At 43.6% G+C, this 24,096-nt stretch overlaps 1 protein-coding gene across 1 annotated transcript in view; it reads left to right on the top strand.

The window, feature by feature from the left end:
* Nucleotides 1-24,096, top strand: part of abca12 (ATP-binding cassette, sub-family A (ABC1), member 12) — a 65,218-nt gene that overhangs the window by 5,491 nt on the left and 35,631 nt on the right. Inside the window, exons 7-36 of the mRNA XM_055878343.1 lie at nucleotides 435-564; nucleotides 638-793; nucleotides 1,111-1,207; nucleotides 1,334-1,686; nucleotides 1,813-3,261; nucleotides 3,483-3,777; nucleotides 4,040-4,265; nucleotides 4,718-4,821; nucleotides 8,600-8,706; nucleotides 9,050-9,258; nucleotides 9,395-9,471; nucleotides 12,812-12,942; nucleotides 13,263-13,433; nucleotides 15,073-15,237; nucleotides 16,541-16,736; nucleotides 17,229-17,368; nucleotides 17,598-17,717; nucleotides 17,999-18,089; nucleotides 18,503-18,682; nucleotides 18,859-19,110; nucleotides 19,863-19,941; nucleotides 20,932-21,046; nucleotides 21,260-21,435; nucleotides 21,558-21,711; nucleotides 21,859-21,928; nucleotides 22,188-22,322; nucleotides 22,609-22,776; nucleotides 22,930-23,113; nucleotides 23,367-23,585; nucleotides 23,821-24,017. Of these exons, the coding sequence (XP_055734318.1) occupies nucleotides 435-564; nucleotides 638-793; nucleotides 1,111-1,207; nucleotides 1,334-1,686; nucleotides 1,813-3,261; nucleotides 3,483-3,777; nucleotides 4,040-4,265; nucleotides 4,718-4,821; nucleotides 8,600-8,706; nucleotides 9,050-9,258; nucleotides 9,395-9,471; nucleotides 12,812-12,942; nucleotides 13,263-13,433; nucleotides 15,073-15,237; nucleotides 16,541-16,736; nucleotides 17,229-17,368; nucleotides 17,598-17,717; nucleotides 17,999-18,089; nucleotides 18,503-18,682; nucleotides 18,859-19,110; nucleotides 19,863-19,941; nucleotides 20,932-21,046; nucleotides 21,260-21,435; nucleotides 21,558-21,711; nucleotides 21,859-21,928; nucleotides 22,188-22,322; nucleotides 22,609-22,776; nucleotides 22,930-23,113; nucleotides 23,367-23,585; nucleotides 23,821-24,017 (6,146 nt within the window). The remainder of the gene's footprint in view (nucleotides 1-434; nucleotides 565-637; nucleotides 794-1,110; nucleotides 1,208-1,333; nucleotides 1,687-1,812; nucleotides 3,262-3,482; nucleotides 3,778-4,039; nucleotides 4,266-4,717; nucleotides 4,822-8,599; nucleotides 8,707-9,049; nucleotides 9,259-9,394; nucleotides 9,472-12,811; nucleotides 12,943-13,262; nucleotides 13,434-15,072; nucleotides 15,238-16,540; nucleotides 16,737-17,228; nucleotides 17,369-17,597; nucleotides 17,718-17,998; nucleotides 18,090-18,502; nucleotides 18,683-18,858; nucleotides 19,111-19,862; nucleotides 19,942-20,931; nucleotides 21,047-21,259; nucleotides 21,436-21,557; nucleotides 21,712-21,858; nucleotides 21,929-22,187; nucleotides 22,323-22,608; nucleotides 22,777-22,929; nucleotides 23,114-23,366; nucleotides 23,586-23,820; nucleotides 24,018-24,096) is intronic.

The following is a 24,096-nucleotide window of genomic DNA, read 5'->3' as shown; positions in this document are numbered from 1 at the left end:
TGAGTCATTATTATTTTATGTAGGGGAAAAGTGTAGCAGTTGCAGTACATGAAAGCATACAGTAAATACATTCTCTGTTTCAATTTAACCACAGGCTATCCAACTTTAGCTATATGCTATTATATTCTTTGTTTCTGACACCAACATATCTCTTGCTGCTATTTCACTAATGGGAGAGTAGTTTCACTGACACATAAGTAGCATTTCTGTCCTGCATGTATGAAATTATAATATATGTGAAAGCATTCAATTTATCTATGTCTTTAAGACATAGGGCCTGTTTCCCGGACACATATTCTCCATTGAGCTTGGAAACCGCTCCCTATTGTCCTCACTCACAGTCATAACCTTAAACATACAGATCTGTATATTCTTGTTGTAAATGATTCGTTGTACAGTCATTGGTCCTAATCCATGACTTTTGTCCTCCCCAGTACTCAGGATCTTAGGATGGCCTTGGAGCAGCTGGATGCCCTGGCCATGGACAACCCCTGGATGAGACCCTACCTTCTGGCTGTAGAGATGACCCTAAACTACACTCTGGAGAATAGACATCTACTCCAGGTATCTTACAATCTCCCCTCAATGTTTGTGTGCGTGTGTGTGTGTGTGCGTAAACTATTCTATTCTATTTCAGAACTCCACCTCCGCCCAGCATGTGTTCATGGAAGCCATGGAGATCCTCCTGACAGGCATGAACTTCACCGAGGACCTGGACCTGTGGATGCGTCCCTACCTCCAAGCCATGGAGATGACTATCAACTACACCATGGTCTACAGCCAGCTCCTCCAGGTGCTGTGCCATCTTCTTCCTTTGTGCCATTGATCAAGGCAATCACTTAACCCTAAAGTGCTCTCCATGCACCCGGTGGTTTCTGACCCCTGTGCCTCTCAACATTTGTGTGTGTGTGTGTGTGTGTGTGTGTGTGTGTGTGTGTGTGTGTGTGTGTGTGTGTGTGTGTGTGTGTGTGTGTGTGTGTGTGTGTGTGTGTGTGTGTGTGTGTGTGTGTGAGAGAGAGTGTGTGTGTCTGTCTGGGGGTGTTGGGAAAAGGCAGAAGCGGAATTTCAGTTTTCACCAAATGGACAATAAACGATTCTATTCTATTGTAGAATGCCACATCTGCCCAGCACCTCCTGATGGAAGCGCTGGAGATGCTCCTCACCGGGTCTAATCTCACCCAGGACTCCATCCAGGCCACACTCACAGGTACAACTTTGCACTGTTATGTCATTTAAAATTGTGTCTAATTATCACATAAATGATTGGTCACATGAATGTTACAAGACAGAAATTGAAACTCATTCATCCATTCTTTCATTCATCCATTCACAGAGAACATCTTCTCCAGGCCAGACGGAGGGTGGATCAACAAGCTGCTGAAAGATATGATCAGGGAGCTGGTCCGTGTACAGTTTCTGGGAGACTGGCCTATTGTCTACGGCGTCATGGAACAGTTCCTATCTGCCAACGCCACAAACCTCATCCTGGAGAAGGCTATTGAGTTCAGCGGCTGGTGGGGCTCCTCTACCGCCACCGGGTTGGATCTGGTAACCCAGGCTCTGCCCAGGATGTACGAGGTGGTGAAAGCCTTCTTATCCACTTTGAGACAGATGAGTGTCCCCGTCCCTCCCATCTCTGAGATGTTTGTGGAGCTAGCAGAGCACGTCATCACCATGCTCAGACAGGTATCCCAGACACATGCATGTGGTTAATGAAGATATGATGTTATTATAAGTTAAAGAAAATAAACACAAAGCTTCAATTGCAAATCATATTCAAGTAGGTGCTGGCCTTTTTTTCTGCATTTTTAGGTATCTCAGACCAGTGATCTCTTCGCCCCGCTGGACTACTACCTGAGCCAATTACAAGACGAGATGACCGGGCGGAGCAGGAGTCCCTTCCCCCACCACAATGAGGGTGTGTCCAGGAGGGTCCGCCGCGAATTGATGAGGGAGGAGCCAATGAAAGAGCCAATGGATGACTTCCTTGATTTGTTCTACTTGGACTACCCTGTCTTGTTCCAGGCCCTGGCAATGCCACCCACCATGCCAGACATCATGGAGACTGCCCATATTTTCTTCGGCAACCCTGACTTGTCTGTAGTGCTCAAAGGGGTCTCTAGGGACATGGGCATGGTACCACCATCACTACCACCCATGGGGAACGTCTCCAGGTCCATGTCCAGGGCCGGAGCCGTGACATGGGGCCCCTCAGTCCCCCCTCCTCTGGACGACCCCATCGACGTGGCCCTGGGCATCCTCTCCTACCTCACCCTCCCCAAACAGTGGCAGGCATACAGCCAGCTATTCGTGGAGATAGCACATGAAGACTGGATCATGGAGGACTTGGCCAAGATACAGAAGTTGTCAGCAGGCCTGGGCAAGATGGCGGACCTGGCCATGGTGCTGTCCAAGCATCCCCCACTACAGGTCGCCCAGAGGGTGGAGCATATGGTTAGGCAGCTGAGTGCTGAGGTGGCAAGGATCATCTACAGTGGCCCCAACAATGGATCCAACATGGCCGTTCAGTTTCTCACCGCCTTCAACGACATCCTGGCGGATAACCTTGAAGAGGTCTCTGATATTACATCTCAGATCAATGCTATTATTCAGAACATCCTCAGCTCTCTGTCCAGACCAGAAGCTTACATGAGTCTGGCTCCGTACATGATGGCTCTAGACCAGACCATTGCTGTGTTCACCTCTTACCTACCCACGGACAGCCTGATGTACCTCAACACCTCTGGCCAGATGGTGAAAGGCTTTGCACGGCTGGTTTCACACCCACGGGACATGAAGAAGATGATGAAGGCTACAAGCATGCTCTCTGCCTCACTGGATCATCTCCTGGCCTCTGATAGGGAGACAACCCTTCCGGACAGGAAGCCGATCCAGTCCATCACTCACCCTCTCTTCCTGAACAGTGCCTTAGCCACTCATACCCTGTTCAACCTCTCCGCTGAAAGTCACAACTTCAGCAGCCCTCACGAGAAAGAGGCAATGATCAATCAGACTTTCCTTGCCCTGGTGGCCTTTCTGCCTGAGGACCAGAGAATATACGTTCTCCCTCTGGAGCCGGTCCTTCTCGCTGCCCTCTCTGGGGTCTCCAACACGGCCCAGATCCCTCCGTCCTTCCTGGGGATCTCCAAGCAGGTCACCATGTCTATCCTTACCATGCTCAACCTAACCAACACCCCAACAGGGTACCAGGGGGACAGTGCTGTTGCCACGGTCCAGGTCCTGTTTAGAGTGTCACAACAGGTAATGTTTGTGACTGCCTTTGACAGATATTATAATGTCTTATGTAACTGTTATAAGTGCTTTATGAATGCATACATAAGGGGGTCAACAGTAAATATGTTAGTCATATTTGTAATGTTTCATATTGAATCATTACGTTGTAAATTGTTCTTGCAATTGAGCTTGTGGCTGGCTATTTGTACAATGATTTTTGAACAATTAAAAAACATCATCATCACCAGGTGTCTACCAGCCTGTGGCAAGGTTTATCAATGCCCCAATCAGCCGTCCACGTACCCTCCATGTTGGCATCCCTCAACCGGGCTGCCATGGCTGTGGCACCCCTGATGCCCGATGGCAGTGAACACTACTTCAACGTCTCCCTCCATATCTTGCACATCACCACCATGGCTATCAACTACACCGCCACCACTGGGGACATAGCCGGCGCTATGGCTGTCATCTCTAGCTCGGTTCAGAGTCTCCTGGTCTCTCTGTCTTCATACCCCAGCCTGCAGACAACAGGCAGTATCATAGGTAATTCTTTCTCCATCTTTTTTTGTACCAGGGAACTATGATACAAGGTAATGGTCCCTCTTGTGTCAGGGACTGGCAAGCTATAATTATCTGCTCCATGGATGAGCACTTACAATTAAGATCAAGCAAAACATTTGCTAAACATTTTTAATGTATTGATTCAAACAAATTAACCAATATATACTTGTTCCTCCTTGAAGGAATGCTTACATTAAAACTAGCACTGTAGAAAGGACTATATTTGTGTCTGTTAACCATTTAGGCGACCTGGAACATGCCATCCAGAAGATGTTGCAGGTGTTACGGTCAGGCCGAGGTCCCCTGGCCCAGACTGCTGATATCACCCAGCTGCTTCTCCATAACGTTCAGGGTCTCCTGGGCCTGGCAAACACTAGCATGGAGGCCAGCGTGGCTCGTCTGGTACTGGCTGCAGCCAAAATGAACACTGGACATCTGCTAATGATGAACGAGACCAACTGGACACACAAGTTCGTTTTCTGTTTTTAGACTGATTGCATATCTGTTTGTCCTGTCCTGCCAACTTCTATGGTCGTTGGCATGAAAATGATCATAGACGTTGGCTATCAAGCACAAACAGGTCTGGGACCAGGCTAAGTTTTTCTGTTGCTTTGGAGATAAATGATTAATGAAGCTGAATAAGTGTCCCATCTGTCCCATGACAATAGCTTGTGCTCACAGATGTAGCATACAGAGATCTCAGCTTGGATGACTTATTCTTTTATCTCAGAAGCAGTATTTTCCAGTTACTTGGTGTTTACTTTAATACTATAATCTACTAATATTATCATCTAGTCTGTTAGGATCATGTGCATAACAACCATGATAAAATATGTAACTAATTGTAGTTTACAGTACTACATGCAGAAATGAGAGGAGCAGGTGATGATGATGGTTTTTCGTCTTCCGCACACTCCCACAGGTTGACGATGGTTCTGACAGACATATCTAACAGGGTTCCCGAGGACCTTCCCTATGCTCCCCTTATTAAGAATATCACAATGGGCCTGGCCACTGAATCACAAGGTAAGCCTAGTTACTTTACTCTTCATTTACAAATCAATCAATTCTTGACTCCATCGCCCTCCTCTCTTAGTGGTTCAGAGGCTCATGGCTCAGTCAGGACTCCCTTGAAATTAAATGTATTGCTCAATAGGACTCACGTTGTTTAAATGGTTGATAAATAAAGGAGACAGGAGTCTCACTATAGACCTGACCGATTGGCTCCAGAAAGACATTACAAAGACAAAAAAATCCCATTTAGTTTCCATCGTTAGTTTGATGGAGGGGAATCCGCTGAGTGGGCAAGATTACTTTTCTTCATTCTTCCATTATCCTAGCCTCTAACCCTAGAATATCTCTAACTAGGCCTACATCCCAAATGGCACCCCATTCCCTATTTTAGTGTAGTACTTCTGACCAAGGGCCATAGGGCTCTGGTCAAATGTAGTGGGGTCGTTCTTGAGTTGCGGTAGCATTTGCCCTTGCCTTTGCAACCATGAAAACACTTTAAAATGACAAATAGTTACACATCATACATGTTTTTGATTATATTGAGATGTTTATCAATTATAAAACATAATGCAAGTCCTTTATACAATGTTTATGCATTGTTCAAAGTACTTACAGTAGGGTAAGCAAACTGGCTTGTCCCCAGTAGTGATGTGTAGAGTTAATAGTGACATATTTTGGGGATTTAGAGATATCTATCTATTATGAATGCTAGAAAATGAACAAAAGTATTTATCATATTGTATAGATTATTATAAACAAACAAAGCTATCCAAATACCTATTTTATTTACTAGTATAATTTCTGTCCCTCAGTTATGCCATATGTCATTAATGTTAGCGCCTTGAAAATCACTCTTTACGAAGACATACAAGGACCTTGAGCATTCCCTCCAGTGGCAAACTGTTATCAGGGGAGGTGTCTATATTAAAGAAAATGATTCGCTTATCACACCCTTTTAGAATGTCATCAATTTGAGGATTCCATTGATAATTTGGTGTGTCTAAATCCAAAGTGTCACTTGTTGTTACTAAATGTAAATGAAGGGAAATAACATTGTGAGCAACATTTTTAATCATATCACTTTAGTCAATTATTTTTAAAGGGTTAATAACCTTGATTTGAGCATAACCTTGATTTGAGCGTCTTTGGCCTCCGTTTAAGAAAATATCTTCAACAACCTAAAATGTCTTATTAGTGTTACCATCATTGGTGTTACTACTGGTGGCACAATGTTATCATAATATCCAAAATGTGTAAAATCATTAAGCTGCCATATTAGTTGATTTAGAGTGGGAAGATGTACTTAAATACATTTAAATAAGAACATTCTAGAATAAATAATTTATTTCCAAAACGCCTCTAACTATATGTTCTCCTACTAACTCCACTTCTCTCACAGACAATCTCCCCTGCTGTCTTTCCTCCTCCTACTCACATTGTGTCTAATTGCGTAGCGGCGACTCTAGACTCCTACAGACCTAACCCTCACAGACAACCACATGCAGTCTTCACACTGTTAAATGTTCATATGCATTATTTGATTTCTACAGCTCCACGTGTCAGGTGTCCTCTGATACAGAAGTCAGAAAAAGTCAGAAGTCAGACCTTCCCTCCACCTCTCTATTTGACCTTTATATAACTCCTACTAGGAACTCCTACTTGAGGAATCCCACGCAATCAATTATTTATATACACTAGATGACTGACAGGGGAGCTGTTTTGAAGCCATCGTGCCTCGTGCCTCTATCTTGGCACTACCCCACAATTGTAAAAAATATTTTGGAAGCTATAGAAATGCTTTTTTTAATGTCTACATTTGTTTTTGCCAATTTTATGATACTATCAACATCTTAATGCATACTTCAAAGTTATATTATAAAACTGGTTGTTTGGATCCTGGATACTGATTGGACGAGCAGCTTTCCAAGCTATGATGTATTCGCCGTCATAGACACACGAACGCCTGCTAACAGTTCCATATGAAAATGATCACTCCATAAGAATATCATGCTCATGTTGCTGTCCGAATCAGCGCTTGTATTTATCTCTACTCGCACATTATTTCTCCTTGCTTCCAGCCTGGCATTTAGTTTCGTACAGCAGGGGTTAATATACGTCTCTCTGTCTGCCTGTCTGACCTTGGAAACAATGTTTCACTTTTGAATTCTGATCTCTGTAGTACCATACATACTGTAGAGCTAGTTGAATCACACATCAACGTCTTTATCATGGACATATCCAAGTAATTGCCAATAGAACATAACTCAAACAAACAAAAATGCAGCTAGTGGACTGTCATTCCAGTTTCAATGTTTGACATGACTGAGTCATCTGAAGTCGGTGACAAGTGACAAGAACATTATCCAGCCTGCATAGCAACCATTCTGTTTAGAACGGACGACCAGTCCTTTTGCATAGCAAATTTGTGAAAAATAATTAACAACTGGGTCGCGTTTGTAGCAACATGACCAAAAGAACTAACGACCACATTTTTGTCCAGACAATATCTTGAGGTGGAAGAATGAAATTTGATGAAAGTTTTGATGAAAATGTGTAATTCATTGTCATTTTAATGTTGGTATCGTGTCGGTCCAAACAACACCATTTACATGTGACTGTATTCATGATACAGCACTGCCTCTTGTGCCTTATTGGTATATTATGTGAGCGAAACATACAAAAAATATCTACATTTTCCTTAAAGTATAATTTTTTGAAAGTACTAATGTTACTGTCCCCACTACAACAAAAAAATATATGCTTAAATACGTGTCATGTTTTCCTATTCAATTAAAATACTGTAGGATTCCATCCATTCCTATGGAGGACTGCTCCTTCTGGGGAGTGCCAATATAGCTGACCGGTGGCTTCAAAGCCTCTCATTCTCTCATTGGCCAATACATAGCATCAGCAATCCAGAGTTTATATACATCATTGCGCACAATCTGTTTTTAATGTAGCCATATTCCAAACACCATTATTATATAATGGACATATTTCATATTGAAACCAGGCAGTGCAATAGGATAGGCTTAATAATGTGAGCTTTGTTAGAACTCCAGATAAGCCAGGAGGCATATGGCACATCTCCAAGAGAAAGACACTCTGCACCTTATTAAACATTATTAAATCGCATTAGCCAAGTAAGAATTCAATCACTAAATACCCCCCCCCCCCCACGCACAAATATAATAGCTTTGTGACCACATTTTAATTGGCTACTGTACTTGTTTTATAATGCCACGTAACAAGGTTATATCTCTGTATATGCAATATAGTCACTTGTAAAACTGCACCACAGCTACTTCAGCTACAACCCTTTCATTTCCCAGAGGTATGATCCTAGCTTGAGGATCATACCCTTTTTATTATTTTCTCCACTGCAGTACCCCTGAGATCCTAAATGATTCAAAGAGTATGTTAAGTCACTCGCTTTTCTTCTGGGTTTTCAATGCAATGCACCAATATTTACCATTCACCGTAGTTCGTGTCTCGTTTTAATTAGATGTTTTTCCTTGAGGTCTCACTGCTTTGACCAGAGACCTAAGTAGTGCACTATGTGAGGAATAGGGTGCCATTTGGGATGCAAGGGTTGGTCCCTTTGCCTTGTCAGTAGTATGCAGGGTCCCAAATAATTTGGTGCTTGCTGTTCAGAGAAGCCACCCTGAAATAGAGGTGGTAATGATGCCCTGTGGGACACTGTGTTACCATGTCACCTTAACACATCTCTACTGCCCTCCCTTTCCCTCCCACGCTCTCTCACTCCCTCCTTCTCTCCCTCCCTCCAAAGTGAACCTACACCTCCTACTCCAGACCATCCAGTTAGGGTCTGAACTCTTCAGCAGCAGCTGGTCAGATGGAAACTTCAGCAACAGACTGGTCTCCCTGACCTCTACGGTTAGAACACAGTACTTCTCATGAAACTTTCATCTGTAGGGCGAGAGGGATATAGAGGCTATTCTCTCTGGAATAATGTCTAGACTACCATAACATCACCAAGACTAGGGTAGGCACAGACATTTGTTGCAACAGCGAGGAGCTACATGTGTTCTACAACAAGACACACACACATACAGTAACATGTTTTATTTACAGTGTTTTGACTGCTACCATTGGCCTTCTATACGGACAAAATTCACAGTCCATATGACTCATCTTGCACGTTCTGCTTCGTGAGTGAGATTTTCAATGTAGGCTTATTCATTACACATTGCAAATAAACTTGTAACTTGTGTTGCAGGTGTGTGCGCTGGAGGATATGGACTCCATCCAACAGGTGATGCAGGCTCTGTCTCTTGGCCCAGGGTTCCTGTGTGAGACTGCCATGCCCATTCTCCAGGCCTTCCACATAATGACCCGGAGTCTGGTCCAGGACAGCTCTGACCTGTTTGAAGCTCTGTTCGAAACCTTCATAGGAGACCCCAACACCTACAATGTCAACATAAACTGGTATGGAGACATTGTAGGACATGTAGACTTAAAAATAAATGAAGAACTAAATGGTATATTGTGTAAATGGAAGTTATCGTTGACAAATGTTTGTGTGTGCATGTGTGTGATATGCCTGTGCATGTTTGTGACACAGGACCTCTGCACTCACCCAGACGCTTGGCCTGAACATCAGCAGCCTGAAAACCCTCAACATCAACATGACCTCTCCAGGTATACCAATTACTTTTCAACATTTATTTATTAGGATTTTATTGTTGTTTTTGACGGTGACAGGCATGGATGAAGGGGAGATAGATAGATAGATTCATTAAAGGGAGATACAGAGGTGAGAAGGATGGTGAGGCCCGGGATTCAATCTCGTGCAGGCAGGGGGACAATATGTGCTGGAGGCAGTGGCCTTAACCACTAGACTAGATCAACTCCAGGCACCACTGCCCCATTACTTCAATTACTCTACTCGATAAGCTAAGTCATTAATGAGCTAATTGCTTATTAATTCAGGGTTAATTAGCTAATCACTTAGATAATTTGTTAGCTAATTGCCTAATTATACTATGAAGCGTAAAGCTCATGTAATGTATTTTGCTCTTCTGAACATGCAGCCCGTACTGCTTTTAGAATTACTTATAATATACCACCTTTAAATATAATTATAACCTGGGTGGTTCGAGCTCTGAATGATGATTGGCTGACAGCAGTGGTATATTAGACCATATACCACACGTATGACAAAACGACAAAAATTACGAGGGAAACCAGTTTATAATCCCAATAAGGTACCTCGGGGGTTTGCATTGTGCATAAGAACAGCCCTTAGCCCTGGTATATTGGCCATATACCACGCCCTCTTGGACCTTATTGCCTAAATATACACTACAGTTTAAACGTTTGGGGTCACTTAGCAATGTCCTTGTTTTTGAAAGAAAATTACATTTTTTTGTGCATTAAAATAACATAAAATTGATCAGAAATACAGTGTAGACTTTGTTGATGTTGTAAATGACTATCGTAGCTGGAAACGGCTTATTTTTTATGGAATATCTACATGCGTACAGAGGCCCATTATCAGCAACCATCACACCTGTGTTCCAATGGCACGTTGTGTTAGCTAATCCAAGTTTATCATTTTAAAAGGCTAATTGATCATTAGAAAACCTTTTTGCAATTACGTTAGCACAGCTGAAAACTTTTGTCTGATTAAAGAAGCAATAAAACTGGCCTTCTTTACACTAGTTGAGTATCTGGAGCATCACACAGAGTTCCTCTGTCCAGTGTCTGTGTTCTTTTGCCCATCTTAATCTTTTATTTTTATTGGCCAGTCTGAGATTTGGCGTTTTCTTTGCAACTCAGCCTAGAAGGCCAGCATCCCAGAGTCGCCTCTTCACTGTTGACGTTGAGACTGATGTTTTGCGGGCACTATTTATTTAAAGCTGTCAGTTGAGGACTTGTGAGGTGTCTGTTTCTCAAACTAGACAATCTAATGTACTTGTCCTCTTGCTCAGTTGTGAACCGGGGCCTCCCACTCCTCTTTCTATTCTGGTTAGAGCCAGTTTACGCTGTTCTGTGAAGGGAGTAGTACACAGCGTTGTACGAGATCTTCAGTTTCTTGGCAAATTCTCGCATGGAATAGCCTTCATTTCTCAGAACAAGAATAGACTGATGAGTTACAGAAGAAAGTTCTTTGTTTCTAGCCATTTTGAGCCTGTATTCGAACCCACAAATGCTGATGCTCCAGACACTCAACTAGTCTAAAGAAGGCCAGTTTTGTTGCTTCTTTAATCAGAACAACAGTTTTCAGCTGTGCTAACATAATTGCAAAAGGGTTTTCTAATAATCAATTAGCCTTTTAAAATGATAAACTTGGATTAGCTAACACAACATGCCATTGGAACACAGGAGTGATGGTTGCTGATAATTGGCCTCTGTACACCTGTGTAGATATTCCATTAAAAACAGCCGTTTCCAGCTACAATAGTCATTCATTTACAACATTAACAATGTCTACACTGTATTTCTGATCATTTTGATGTTATTTTAAATCTCAAATTTGGACTCATCAGACCAAAGGACAGATTTCCACCGGTTTAATGTCCATTGCTCAGGTTTCTTGGACCAAGAAAGTATTTTCTTCTTATTGGTGCCCTTTAGTATTGGTTTCTTTGTAGCAATTCGACCACGAAGGCCTGATTCACATAGTCTCCTCTGAACAGTTGATGTTGTGATGTGTCTGCTGCTTGAACTCTGTGGAGCATTTATTTGGGCTGCAGTTTCTGAGGCTGGTAACTCTAATGAACTTATCCTCTGCAGCAGAGGTAACTCTGGGTCTTCCTTTCCTGTGGCGGTCCTCATGAGAGCCAGTTTCATCATAGCACTTGATTGTTTTTGCGACTGCACTTGAAGAAAGTTCTTGAAATGCTCCATATTGACTGACCTTCATGTCTTAAAGTAATGATGGACTGTCACTTCTCTTTGCTTATTTGAGCTGTTCTTGCCATAATATGGACTTGGTCTTTTACCAAATAGGGCTATCTTCTGTATACCAACCCTACCATGTCACAACACAACTGATTTGCTCAAACACATTAAGAAGGAAATAAATTCCACATATTACATTTTAACAAGGCACACCTGTTAATTGAAATGCATTCCAACCTCATGAAGCTGATTGAGAGAATGCCAAGATTGTGCAAAGCTGTCATCAAGGCAAAGGGTGGCTACTTTGAGGAATCTCAGATATAAAATATATTTTGATTTGTTCAACACTTTTTTGGTTACTACATGATTCCATATGTGTCATTTCATAGTTTTGATATCTTCACTATTATTCTGCAATGTAGAAACTAGTAAAAATAGAGAAAAACCCTTGAATGAGTTGATGTGTCCAAACTTTTGACTGGTACTGTATATATATTTATATATATTGTACTTTTTACCCTTTTTTCTCCCCAATTGGTAGTTACAGTCTTGTCCCATCGCTGCAACTCCTGTACGGACTTGGTAGAGGCATAGGTCGAGAGCCATGCGTCCTCTGAAACACGACCCGGCCAAGCCTCGCTGCTTCTTGACACAATGCTCGCTTAACCCAGAAGCCAGCCGCACCAATGTGTTGGAGGAAACACCGTGCAACTGGCAACCGTGTCTGTGTGCATGTGGCCGGCCAAACCCTCCCCTAACCCAGACAACGCTGGGCCATACCCTCCCCTAACCCAGACAACGCTGGGCCAAACCCTCCCCTAACCCAGACAACACTGGGCCAATTGTGCGCCGACTCATGGGTCTCCCGGTCGCAGCCGGCTGCGACACAGCCCGGGATCGAACCCTAATCTTTAGTGACGCTTCAAGCACTGCGATGCAGTGTCTTAGACCGCTGCGCCACTCGGGAGGCCAACGTATAAATATATCATGTAAAATATATATTTTATGTTTCCCAGGTGTGGTCAAGATCCTGTTTTTTTCTTCAGTCACTTGTTACATTTTTTCTACAGGTGTGGTCAAGGTGTTGAACCTCCTGTATTTTCTCTGCAGTCACCTATTGTATTGTATTTCCTAGGTGTGGTGAAAATGTCGGAGCTCTTGAGGAACAAGACAGCATTTGCTCTGGAGGTCCAGCGTTACACTGACATCCCACCTGAGATCCTCCACCTGCTGATGGAGACCACCATGCCTAACAGCAACTTCCAGGTGAGCTCACCTCAGCTTATTCTAAGCCACAGATCAGCTGTGATGCCCATAGGATGTGTAACAATAACACCAAATACAATTATCTCAAAAAGAGAGAGAAATCATATAATCATCAGTTTTAGAAGTTGTCATGAAAGTCAGACCAGTCTTCAACCTCTCTATGTCTACTGTAGATCCTAGCCTGGCTGGCTAACATGCACCACTGCAGTGAAACATCTCTCTCTCTTCTCTCCACCATATTTTCTTACTCTTCTAATTTGCTACTAGCTAGTACTATATCTAGTGATCTGACCCATACACAATCTCTATCTCCCGTCTAGATCCTAGCGTGGCTGGCTAACATGCACCACTGCAGGGACCCAACCAGCCTGCAGATGAATAGCACAGAGCAGCTCATCTTCCAGGTCTTCTGCAACCTGCCTATAAACCAGTGGTACAACTTTGTAGTCATCGTGGCTCGCTACGTCCACATGGAGAACGTGATATACAGGGTATGTGTGTGTGTAACCTGGAATCTCAGCAGTTTTAGAGTACAACTTCATAGTGCTGTTGGCTTGCTACATCCACATGGAGAGTGTCGTCGACAGGGTAAGGAATGTGCCAGGGCAGGTCGTGTAAAGGTTACACATCGGAATTCTCTGTGACTATATGTGCATCTGGGGACCCAAACTAGTACACATTTTTGTTTTATCACTAGCGCTACACGTCCGATTCCATTAATCAAAGGTTTGATGATGCGTTGATTGGTGGAATCAGGTGTGTAGTGCTAGGTGTGTAGTGCTAGGTGTGTAGTGCTAGGGCAAAAACAAAAATGTGCACCCCTTTGGATCACCAGGACCGGGATTAAGAAACCCTGAGATAGGTAGACATGTAATGTAATTAAGGACAGTAAGGCCAAAGGTTGATTCTGTCCACAGGCTCTCAGACGACAGGGGGTTCAGCTGTCACAGCCTAGTCCTAATGACAGAGGGTTCAGCTGTCTACAGCCTAGTCCTAATGACAGAGGGTTCAGCTGTCACAGCCTAGTCCTAATGACAGAGGGTTCAGCTGTCTACAGCCTAGTCCTAATGACAGAGGGTTCAGCTGTCTACAGCCTAGTCCTAATGACAGAGGGTTCAGCTGTCACAGCCTAGTCCTAATGGCAGAGGGTTCAGCTGTCTACAGCCTAGTCCTAATGACAGAGGGTTCAGCTGTCACAGCCTAGTCCTAATGACAGAGGGTTCAGCTGTCTACAGCCTAGTCCTAATGACAGAGGGTTCAGCTGTCACAGCCTAGTCCTAATGACAGAGGGTTCAGCTGTCTACAGCCTAGTCCTAATGACAGAGGGTTCAGCTGTCTACAGCCTAGTCCTAATGACAGAGGGTTCAGCTGTCTACAGCCTAGTCCTAATGACAGAGGGTTCAGCTGTCACAGCCTAGTCCTAATGACAGAGGGTTCAGCTGTCTACAGCCTAGTCCTAATGACAGAGGGTTCAGCTGTCTACAGCCTAGTCCTAATGACAGAGGGTTCAGCTGTCTACAGCCTAGTCCTAATGACAGAGGGTTCAGCTGTCTACAGCCTAGTCCTAATGACAGAGGGTTCAGCTGTCTACAGCCTAGTCCTAATGACAGAGGGTTCAGCTGTCTACAGCCTAGTCCTAATGACAGAGGGTTCAGCTGTCTACAGCCTAGTCCTAATGACAGAGGGTTCAGCTGTCTACAGCCTAGTCCTAATGACAGAGGGTTCAGCTGTCTACAGCCTAGTCCTAATGACAGAGGGTTCAGCTGTCACAGCCTAGTCCTAATGACAGAGGGTTCAGCTGTCTACAGCCTAGTCCTAATGACAGAGGGTTCAGCTGTCTACAGCCTAGTCCTAATGACAGAGGGTTCAGCTGTCTACAGCCTAGTCCTAATGACAGAGGGTTCAGCTGTCACAGCCTAGTCCTAATGACAGAGGGTTCAGCTGTCTACAGCCTAGTCCTAATGACAGAGGGTTCAGCTGTCACAGCCTAGTCCTAATGACAGAGGGTTCAGCTGTCTACAGCCAGGTCCTAATGACAAAGGGTTCAGCTGTCTACAGCCTAGTCCTAATGACAAAGGGTTCCGCTGTCTACTGTGTGATACTAATGTCCCTCCATATGTCTCTCCACAGCTGATTCTGTCCAGTGAGATGCAGAGCATAGTGGGGTTCATGCTGCAGATGGTCAAGTTCCTGACGGACATGATGGGCAAGCTGCTTCCTGCCATCGCCCACCTGCAGGACTACATGTTCTCCATACGAGACCTCAACCTGGTCTCTGACCCAGAGTTCCGCAGTGTGAGTATTAAAGCATGATGCTGTGACAATCTGGGAGGATTGTAGCTAGCAGTCTGTCTCCCTGTCTCTGTCTTCCCGTTTCTTTCTCTCCTTCTGCTCATACTGAGACAAACACACATAATTAGATAGAACAGTAGTATTGTGTTTCTTTATGGAGACTCTATGGAGTATTACATAGAGCTCTACTCATACTGAGATAGTAGTGAATGGCTGAGTCTGATATAGAGCTCTACTCATACTGAGATAGTAGTGAATGGCTGAGTCTGATATAGAGCTCTACACATACTGAGATAGTGAATGGCTGATTCTGATATAGAGCTCTACACATACTGAGATAGTGAATGGCTGATTCTGATATAGAGCTCTACACATACTGAGATAGTAGTGAATGGCTGAGTTTGATATAGAGCTCTACACATACTGAGATAGTAGTGAATGGCTGAGTCTGATATAGAGCTCTACTCATACTGAGATAGTGAATGGCTGATTCTGATATAGAGCTCTACACATACTGAGATAGTAGTGAATGGCTGAGTCTGATATAGAGCTCTACTCATACTGAGATACTAGTGAATGGCTGAGTCTGATATAGAGCTCTACACATACTGAGATAGTGAATGGCTGATTCTGATATAGAGCTCTACACATACTGAGATAGTAGTGAATGGCTGAGTTTGATATAGAGCTCTACACATACTGAGATAGTAGTGAATGGCTGAGTCTGATATAGAGCTCTACTCATACTGAGATAGTAGTGAATGGCTGAGTCTGATATAGAGCTCTACTCATACTGAGATGCTAGTGAATGACTGAGTCTGATATAGAGCTCTACTCATACTGAGATAGTAGTGAATGGCTGAGTCTGATATAGAGCTCTACTCATACTGAGATACTAGTGAATGGCTGAGTCTGATATAGAGCTCTACACATACTGAGATAGTAGTGAATGGCTGAGTCTGATATAGAGCTCTACTCATACTGAGATAGTAGTGAATGGCTGAGTCTGATATAGAGCTCTACTCATACTGAGATAGTAGTGAATGGCTGAGTCTGATATAGAGCTCTACACATACTGAGATAGTAGTGAATGGCTGAGTCTGCTATAGAGCTCTACACATACTGAGATAGTAGTGAATGGCTGAGTCTGATATAGAGCTCTACTCATACTGAGATAGTAGTGAATGGCTGAGTCTGAGAGGATTGCTGCTATCAGTCTGTGTTCTGGCTGCGGGTCTGTCTGGCTGTGGGTCTCTCTCTCTCTCTCGCTCTCTCTCATTCATCCCTCTTCTTTTCCCACCCCCAGATGGTGCATGGTAAAACCAGAACAATGTCCAGCAGAGCTACATTCACCACTGTGTCCAGAGCCATGTGTAACCATGGCATCATGTCCCTGTTTGGCATCTCCAAGCTGCCCATCATGACTGAGACAGACCCCTCCACACAGCAGGAGCACAGGATGGAGGAGCTGGTCAACAAGTTCAAGATCCCTCGCAATGCCAGTATGGAACCCACTTTGCAGAGGGTTGATTAGTTGATTGTTTTGTTGATTGATATCATTTATTAGATCATTAAAAGTAGCAGGCTTTTATGCTACCGAAAGGTTGCTAGATTGAATCCCTGAGCTGACAAGGTAAAAATCTGTCGTTCCGCCCCTGGACAAGGCAGTTAACCCACTGTTCCTAGGCCGTCATTGTAAATAAGATTTGTTCTTAATTGACTTGCCGAGTTAAATGAAGAATAAATAAAATAGGCTGCTCTAGCCGGAGACAACATTACATACATTTTACATACATAAGCACACATTGCTTATTTGATTTAAGCATAGACCCAGTGTTCAAAGCTGATTGAAATTACATCATTACAACAAGATTATGAGTATCTTTATTTATGATTAATTATGATTTAATATGAGTTTGAAAATTGTGACATTTTTCTATAAGAATGTAGGACTGACACATCTTATAACCTGCTCCTTCTCTTCCCCTGGCCAGCTCCTTTCTGTATGAACTTCTACCTAGACATGGTGAACACCACTGGAGGAGCCATAGCCTGGGCCTTCCTCAAGCCTATGCTGCTGGGACAGGTCCTGTACAGCCCAGACACACCACTCACTAGGACCATCATAGAAAAGGTACAATCACACACACAAACACACACAACCATGAACACACACAAACACCTATGAACACACACACACACACACACACACACACACACACACACACACACACACACACACACACACACACACACACACACACACACACACACACACACACACACACACACACACACACACACACACACACACACACACACTACACTACACTGTATCACCATCTGTATGTATTGTCTTCCAGTCCAATGCCACATTGCAGCAGTTTGCAAACCTGAAGATGTACTCCCAGGATTGGCTCCAGTCCTCTTCCTACATTATGGACTCAGTCAAGATACTGAATCAAACCCTGCCAATGCTCCAGGTATGAACCAGCTATTCTCAAAGCTACAATGGATTTATATAAGCTACAATCTGCTTTTTTCTGGAATCCATGATGGTGTCCCAAATGGCACCCTATTCTCTATATAGTGCACTACTTTTGACAAGGGTTCTGCTCAAAAGTAGTGCACTCTCTAGCAAATAGGGTGAACATTCCATCTATCTAGGAAAGTAGAGGAAAATACTAGAACGTTTTTTCAGCAACTGAAAGTTTCAGCAACTGTATCTTGATGTTATTTTACTCAACTTCTTTCTCCCTCCTAGAATTCCCTTGGCAATTCTTTTGTTCAGAATTTCATTGAGATGCAGACAGACATTGATGTGAGCAAGATGAAGGATACTCTCAAGAACTTCTGTGAGTTTTGTATTTGAAGGTCTTACTTTGGAAAATGGGTACATACAAGACAACCCTTATCCCTTCTTTAGTTATCTCCATGTAAAATATAAAACATATCAAGGCCTTCAATTAAGACACATTCCAATAAAATGCGTCTTAACATATCTTCTACATTCAAATTCCCTTCGGGGCAATACATGTTTTCATTAATTCATACATTCTTTCTAATGTGGCTCTTTTTTTCTTTAGTTTTATATTATCTTTGAATTTAATATACATCTTCCCCCTGACTCCTGACCCCCTGACCACTTCTCACCACTTAAATATCTTAATCCGTCTTAAGATATTTATCCCCTTTATTAGCTATAGATCTTCTTTATCTTTCTCGTTTTATTTGTATTTGATCTAATAGACTCTTGTTCTCCCCCTAGCTAACACAACGACCCTCCTGGAGAAAAACAAGGACATTGTGACCCAGATCACCACTCTGTCCAACCTGATGATGAACCTGTCCTCCTGTATTAATTTTGACCGTTTCCACGGCATCAACTCTACTGACAACCTCAACACCATGGCCGAACACCTCACCCAGACCAGAGACCTCTACGCCAGTTAGTCTATCCTTTATATTTCAAAATAAGCCTTGTGTTTTGACATTTTGCCCTACAGCCTTCTTGATTCCTATATTAAATCATTTCTCTGTAACAATACAGTTACTTAATATAATATTCAAGTAGTCAAAAATAAAATAGCAATTTGTGTTCTGTTCCTGTGTCTCATTCTGCAGGTATCATCTTCAAGCTGCCCAAGGATGATGACGACTCACATAGGAAGCGGCGAGACGCCTCACGCTCCTCCTCCTCCACGCTGCCTCCCAAAGTGGACTACACCATCCGCATGTCCATCGAGAACTCCATGCGGACCGACCGCTCCCGCAACCCTTTCTGGGTGAAGGACCCCTACATCTCCTCATTGAAGACCCAGCGCTACAACCGAGGCTTTGTATACCTGCAGGAGAGCATCGACAGGGCCATCATAGGTAACGTTATGTTGTTGATGATATGTTTACATTTACATTTTGGGGATTTAGCAGATGCTCTTATCCAGAGTGACTTACAGTACAGTCAGTACTTTTACCTAAGGTAAACTCTTTTTAAAAAATGGTGCTATCTAGAACCTAAAAGGATTCTTTGGCTGTCCCCATAGGAGAACCCTTTGAAGAACGCTTTTTGGTTCTAGGTAGAACCATGTACTGTAGAACCCTTTCCACAGAAGGATTTACGTGGAACTCAAAAGGGTTCTACAGGGAACCAAAAAATGGTTCTATCTGGAACTAAAAAGAGTCCTATGGGGACAGCCAAAGAACCCTTTTGGAACCCTTTTTTCCTAAGGGTTCTAAAGGGTAGGTAAGGTAGGTAAGACACAACCCATATCATAGTCATAGTAAAAACATTCCTGAAAAAAGCAGCTGTCAGCTAAATCAGTGCTGTTAAGAAAAGAGGAAAACACTGTTCTGTGTTATGTGATGATGTGTTATGTGATGATGTGTTATGTGATGATGTGTTATGTGATGCTGTGTTATGTGATGATGTGTTATGTGATGATGTGTTATGTGATGATGTGTTATGTGATGATGTGTTATGTGATGATGTGTTATGTGATGATGTGTTATGTGATGATGTGTTATGTGATGATGTGTTATGTGATGATGTGTTATGTGATGATGTGTTATGTGATGATGTGTTATGTGATGATGTGTTATGTTTTACTGTCTCTCTCATCATCTCTCAGAGACCCAGACAGGACAGCAGGTCACTGAGCCAGCCGTCCAGCTACAGGCCTTCCCTTACCCCTGCTTCCTCAAGGACGAGTGAGTAGGCCCAACACACACACATGAATGCAGGCACACACACACACACACACACACACACACACACACACACACACACACACACACACACACACACACACACACACACACACACACACACACACACACACACACACACACACACACACACACACAGAGACACACAGGCATGCTTATGCACACACACACACACATTATCTCCCCTCCTGTTGATGAGCAGACCCACAATAAAAAACGCTCTCATCCAGCTTCCGATCAGTTACACATAAACTACTAGCTATGTCCCCTGCATCAATACAGTACACGCTTCGCCATAAATCATGGCTGAGCATAATGTCTATGTTTACATCTTACTGAGAGTGCTTCTGAAGCCAACATGGATATCTCATCTCGCAAACGCAGCGTAGCTGCTCTCTGTGCCTGGCTGCCTCCCATTCATGTGTGAGATATATCTGCGCCTCAAATGGCACCCTATTTCCTATATAGTGCACAAATTTTGACTCAATGGACCTATGGGCCCTGGTTAAAAGTAGTGTACTATAAAGGAAATAGGGTGCCATTTGGGACGCACACATGGTGATCCCTGCAGCTCTGGTGCATTGATTTATTAGGGAACAACACATTATTCCCGATACGATCACTTTGAAATATTACTTGTATTATAATAAACATTGACACGGTCCATGTATCAGGGTATACCCTCTCTGATTATGGAAAAAAAGCTTTGAGTGAATTACATGAGGTTAGGACATTGTCGTTGTTGTTTTTTCTAGGGCACTGTTTTTGTTTGTGTGTGTGTTATATACATGCTCATCATGATCTGTTCATCTGAGAGTGATTGTATGAGTGTGTGTATGCATGACTATGCAATACATATTTTTAGCAAGTGAGTGAAAATGTTGTTGTTTTTCTTTCTCAGTCCCAGTGCTGATAGCTAGGCTGTGACATTGATTGATTGATTGATTGACAGCTGTCATGTCTCTTCCTAAGGTACCTGAACAGCATCGCATTTGCATTCCCTCTGGTCTTGATGATTGCCTGGGTTCTGTTCATCGCCAACTTTGTGAAGAAGCTGGTTCATGAGAGAGAGCTCAGACTTCATGAGGTATAGTAGCCGCCAACCATCTCCCCTGGCAATTATTTCATTTCCTGTAGATGTCTCTTTCAAACAAACACATATTTTGCAAATCACAAGGGTGGCAAGCCATTAAAATGTATTCATTAATTATTCTATTCATTCATTAAATTTTAAATACTGTATTTGAGTCATGAGTTCTGATTGTTTGATTTCCTAACCCCTCCCATTTGACCTCCACAGTACATGAAGATGATGGGGGTCAATCCCATCAGTCACTTCTTCGCCTGGTTCATAGAGAGTGCATGCTTCCTTATCATTACCATAATCATCCTCACCATCATCCTGAAGGCTGGGCGCGTCCTGCCCCACAGTGACGGCTTCCTGCTCTTCCTCTACCTCAGTGACTACGGACTCAGGTAGGCTGCCTAAGGGTGGCAGGGTAACCTGGGGGTGTGTGTATATGTCTGTATGTGAATGGGCATTTTTAAATTTCTTTTGAAAAATGTGACATAGTATTCTCCTCCCTTATATTCTACAGCATCCTGGCCATCAGTTACCTGGTGAGCTCATTCTTTGACAAGACCAACATCGCTGGGTTGAGCGGCGCCCTCATCTACGTCATCAGCTTCTTCCCATTCATCGTAGTGATGTCACTAGAGAGCTCGCTATCGTTCTCCACCAAGAGCGCCCTGGTGAGGGGAAGGGAGGAGAGGGAGAAAGAGAGAGATCTAGAGACAGAGAGGAAAAGGGAGTAACAGAGAGAGATAGAGGGGTTGATACAGACATTTTTTATTGATGTCCCTTTGTTATGCCTTATCTGTGCCTCTTGTTTCCCTCAGAGTTTGTTTGCCCCCACCTGTTTCAGCTACGCCAGTCAATACATCTCTCGCTATGAGAGCCAGGGAGAAGGTACGACATGCTGGGAAGATGGCTGTCTGTGTCTGCGTGTCTGCGTGTGCGTGTGCGTGTGTGTGTGTGTGTGTGTGTGTACGTGCGTGCATGCGTACGTTCGTAAATGTGTGGGGTGTTTGTGTGTCACAAAGCCATCAAAGGTGCTTAAAAAAAAACTCATGAGGAGAAAGCAGCCTCTATACTAGCCACGAAGATAGAGAGCGATCTAACAAATTAACTGAAACCTTTTTATGTTCCTACTTTCTACTTTCTCTAGGGATCCAGTGGAGCAACCAATATATCTCACCCATGGCCGGTGACACGTCATCCTTCGGCTGGCTATGTTGGCTTCTCCTCATCGACTCAGTTTGCTACTTCATCATTGGAGCCTACATTCGCATAGTCTTCCCGGGTAATCACACAACACAGCGTCAAGTAATAAAAACACACAGCAAGCCAGACTAGACTGGAGACAGAGTCAAATACTGTTCAACAGTTGGGGTCAATTCCATTTCCATTCAGTCAATTCAGGAAGTGAAATGAAATTCCAATTGCCAATGTAACCCACTGCAATGAGGAATTGCATGGCATGTCAGTTCACTTCCTAAATTGACTGAATTGAAATGGAATTGACCCCAACCCTATGGCAAATGATGTATTGCTTTTCCTCTATTGATCATATACTTTGTGCCCATCAGGAAAGTATGGCATTGCTAAACCCTGGTACTTCCCTGTGATGCCCTCATTCTGGACTGGTCTCTTCTGCTGCTGCAGCAAGGGCCCTAAGAATGTCAACAGGGGACTGCTCTTCTCCAACATCATGAAGAATAGCATCTCTGTCTTTCCCAATGAGAAGGACAGCAAAGGTACAGTACTGCAACACAACAGCCTTCCTAAAGCAGCTTGCTGCAGCTAACAGATCAAGAGATGTGACTGTTGTAATATGTTTTGATCTCTCTCTCTCTCTCTCTCTCTCTCTCTGTCCCCCTGCTCCCCCTCCATCCTCCTCTCTCTCTCAGTTGAGGGTGGCTTCCCCTCTCATATGAAAGAGGAGATCACAGGTCTTCCTGTGGGCGTGGCTCTCCATGGACTGACTAAGACCTATGGGAACAGAGCAGCCATAGAGAACCTCAATGTCAAATTCTATGAGGGACAAGTCACTGCACTGCTGGGACACAACGGAGCTGGCAAGACCACTACCATGTGAGTTCTGACAATAATCTATCTGTTCTCTACCTCTCTTTAATCAGATAGAATCTATTAGGCACACTAGTTTATAATAGCTTATATACTGGTTTATACAATAGTCTATAATACCCGCTATTAGGCACATTGTAATATGTCATTGGGGTTAGGGATTTAGGCCTGCTGAATATATTTATTCATTGCTTTTTCACAATGTCTTCTCTATTGAAAAACATGAGTTTATGTGATGTATTATTGTCTCTGTTTCCAGGTCTCTGCTCACCGGTTTGTTCGCCCCCTCCTCTGGTACCATTGAGGTGTATGGGAAGGACATGGAGACTAACATTGATGACGTTCGCCAGGAGCTGGGTGTGTGCATGCAGTATGATGTCCACTTTGACCACCTGACCACCAAGGAGCATCTGCTACTGTACGGACAGATCAAGGCACCACACTGGTCACAGAATGACCTGAAGGCGCAAGTCCGCAAGTGAGTAGTCACTTACCGCACTGCTGTTGTGTCTAACAGCAAGTCAACCTAAAGTACAATCTGAACCAAGATCACATCCATATCCGCCCCAAAAATCTAACCATGTAAGATGAACTGCCTTAGCAGATAGATTTGTTTTTAGATTGTAGTGACTAAATATGACTGAAACGCTCTGAGTCAAATTAACGTTTCCCACATACAGTAACACGTCTTTTCCTTCTACTGTCTTTCCCAGAATCCTGGAGGAGACTGGCATGTATGCCCACCGACACAAGAGAGTGGGGACACTGTCTGGAGGAATGAAGAGGAAACTGTCCATCTCCATCGCCTTTATCGGGGGCTCTCGTCTCGTGGTCCTGGATGAGCCCACCACCGGGGTCGACCCCTGCTCCCGACGTGCCATCTGGGACATCGTCATCAAGCACAAGAAGGGTGAGTCTCACAGCCCAAATACCCCCACCCCTTCTTTCTCTCTCTCTCTCTCTACATTTAATGAAGCAGAAATAGATTT

This window comes from Salvelinus fontinalis, chromosome 23 (genome assembly GCF_029448725.1).
Source record: "Salvelinus fontinalis isolate EN_2023a chromosome 23, ASM2944872v1, whole genome shotgun sequence".
Classification (NCBI taxonomy): Eukaryota; Metazoa; Chordata; class Actinopteri; order Salmoniformes; family Salmonidae; genus Salvelinus; species Salvelinus fontinalis.
Note: the sequence above shows the minus strand (reverse complement) of the source record. Positions and strands in the feature narration are given on the sequence as shown.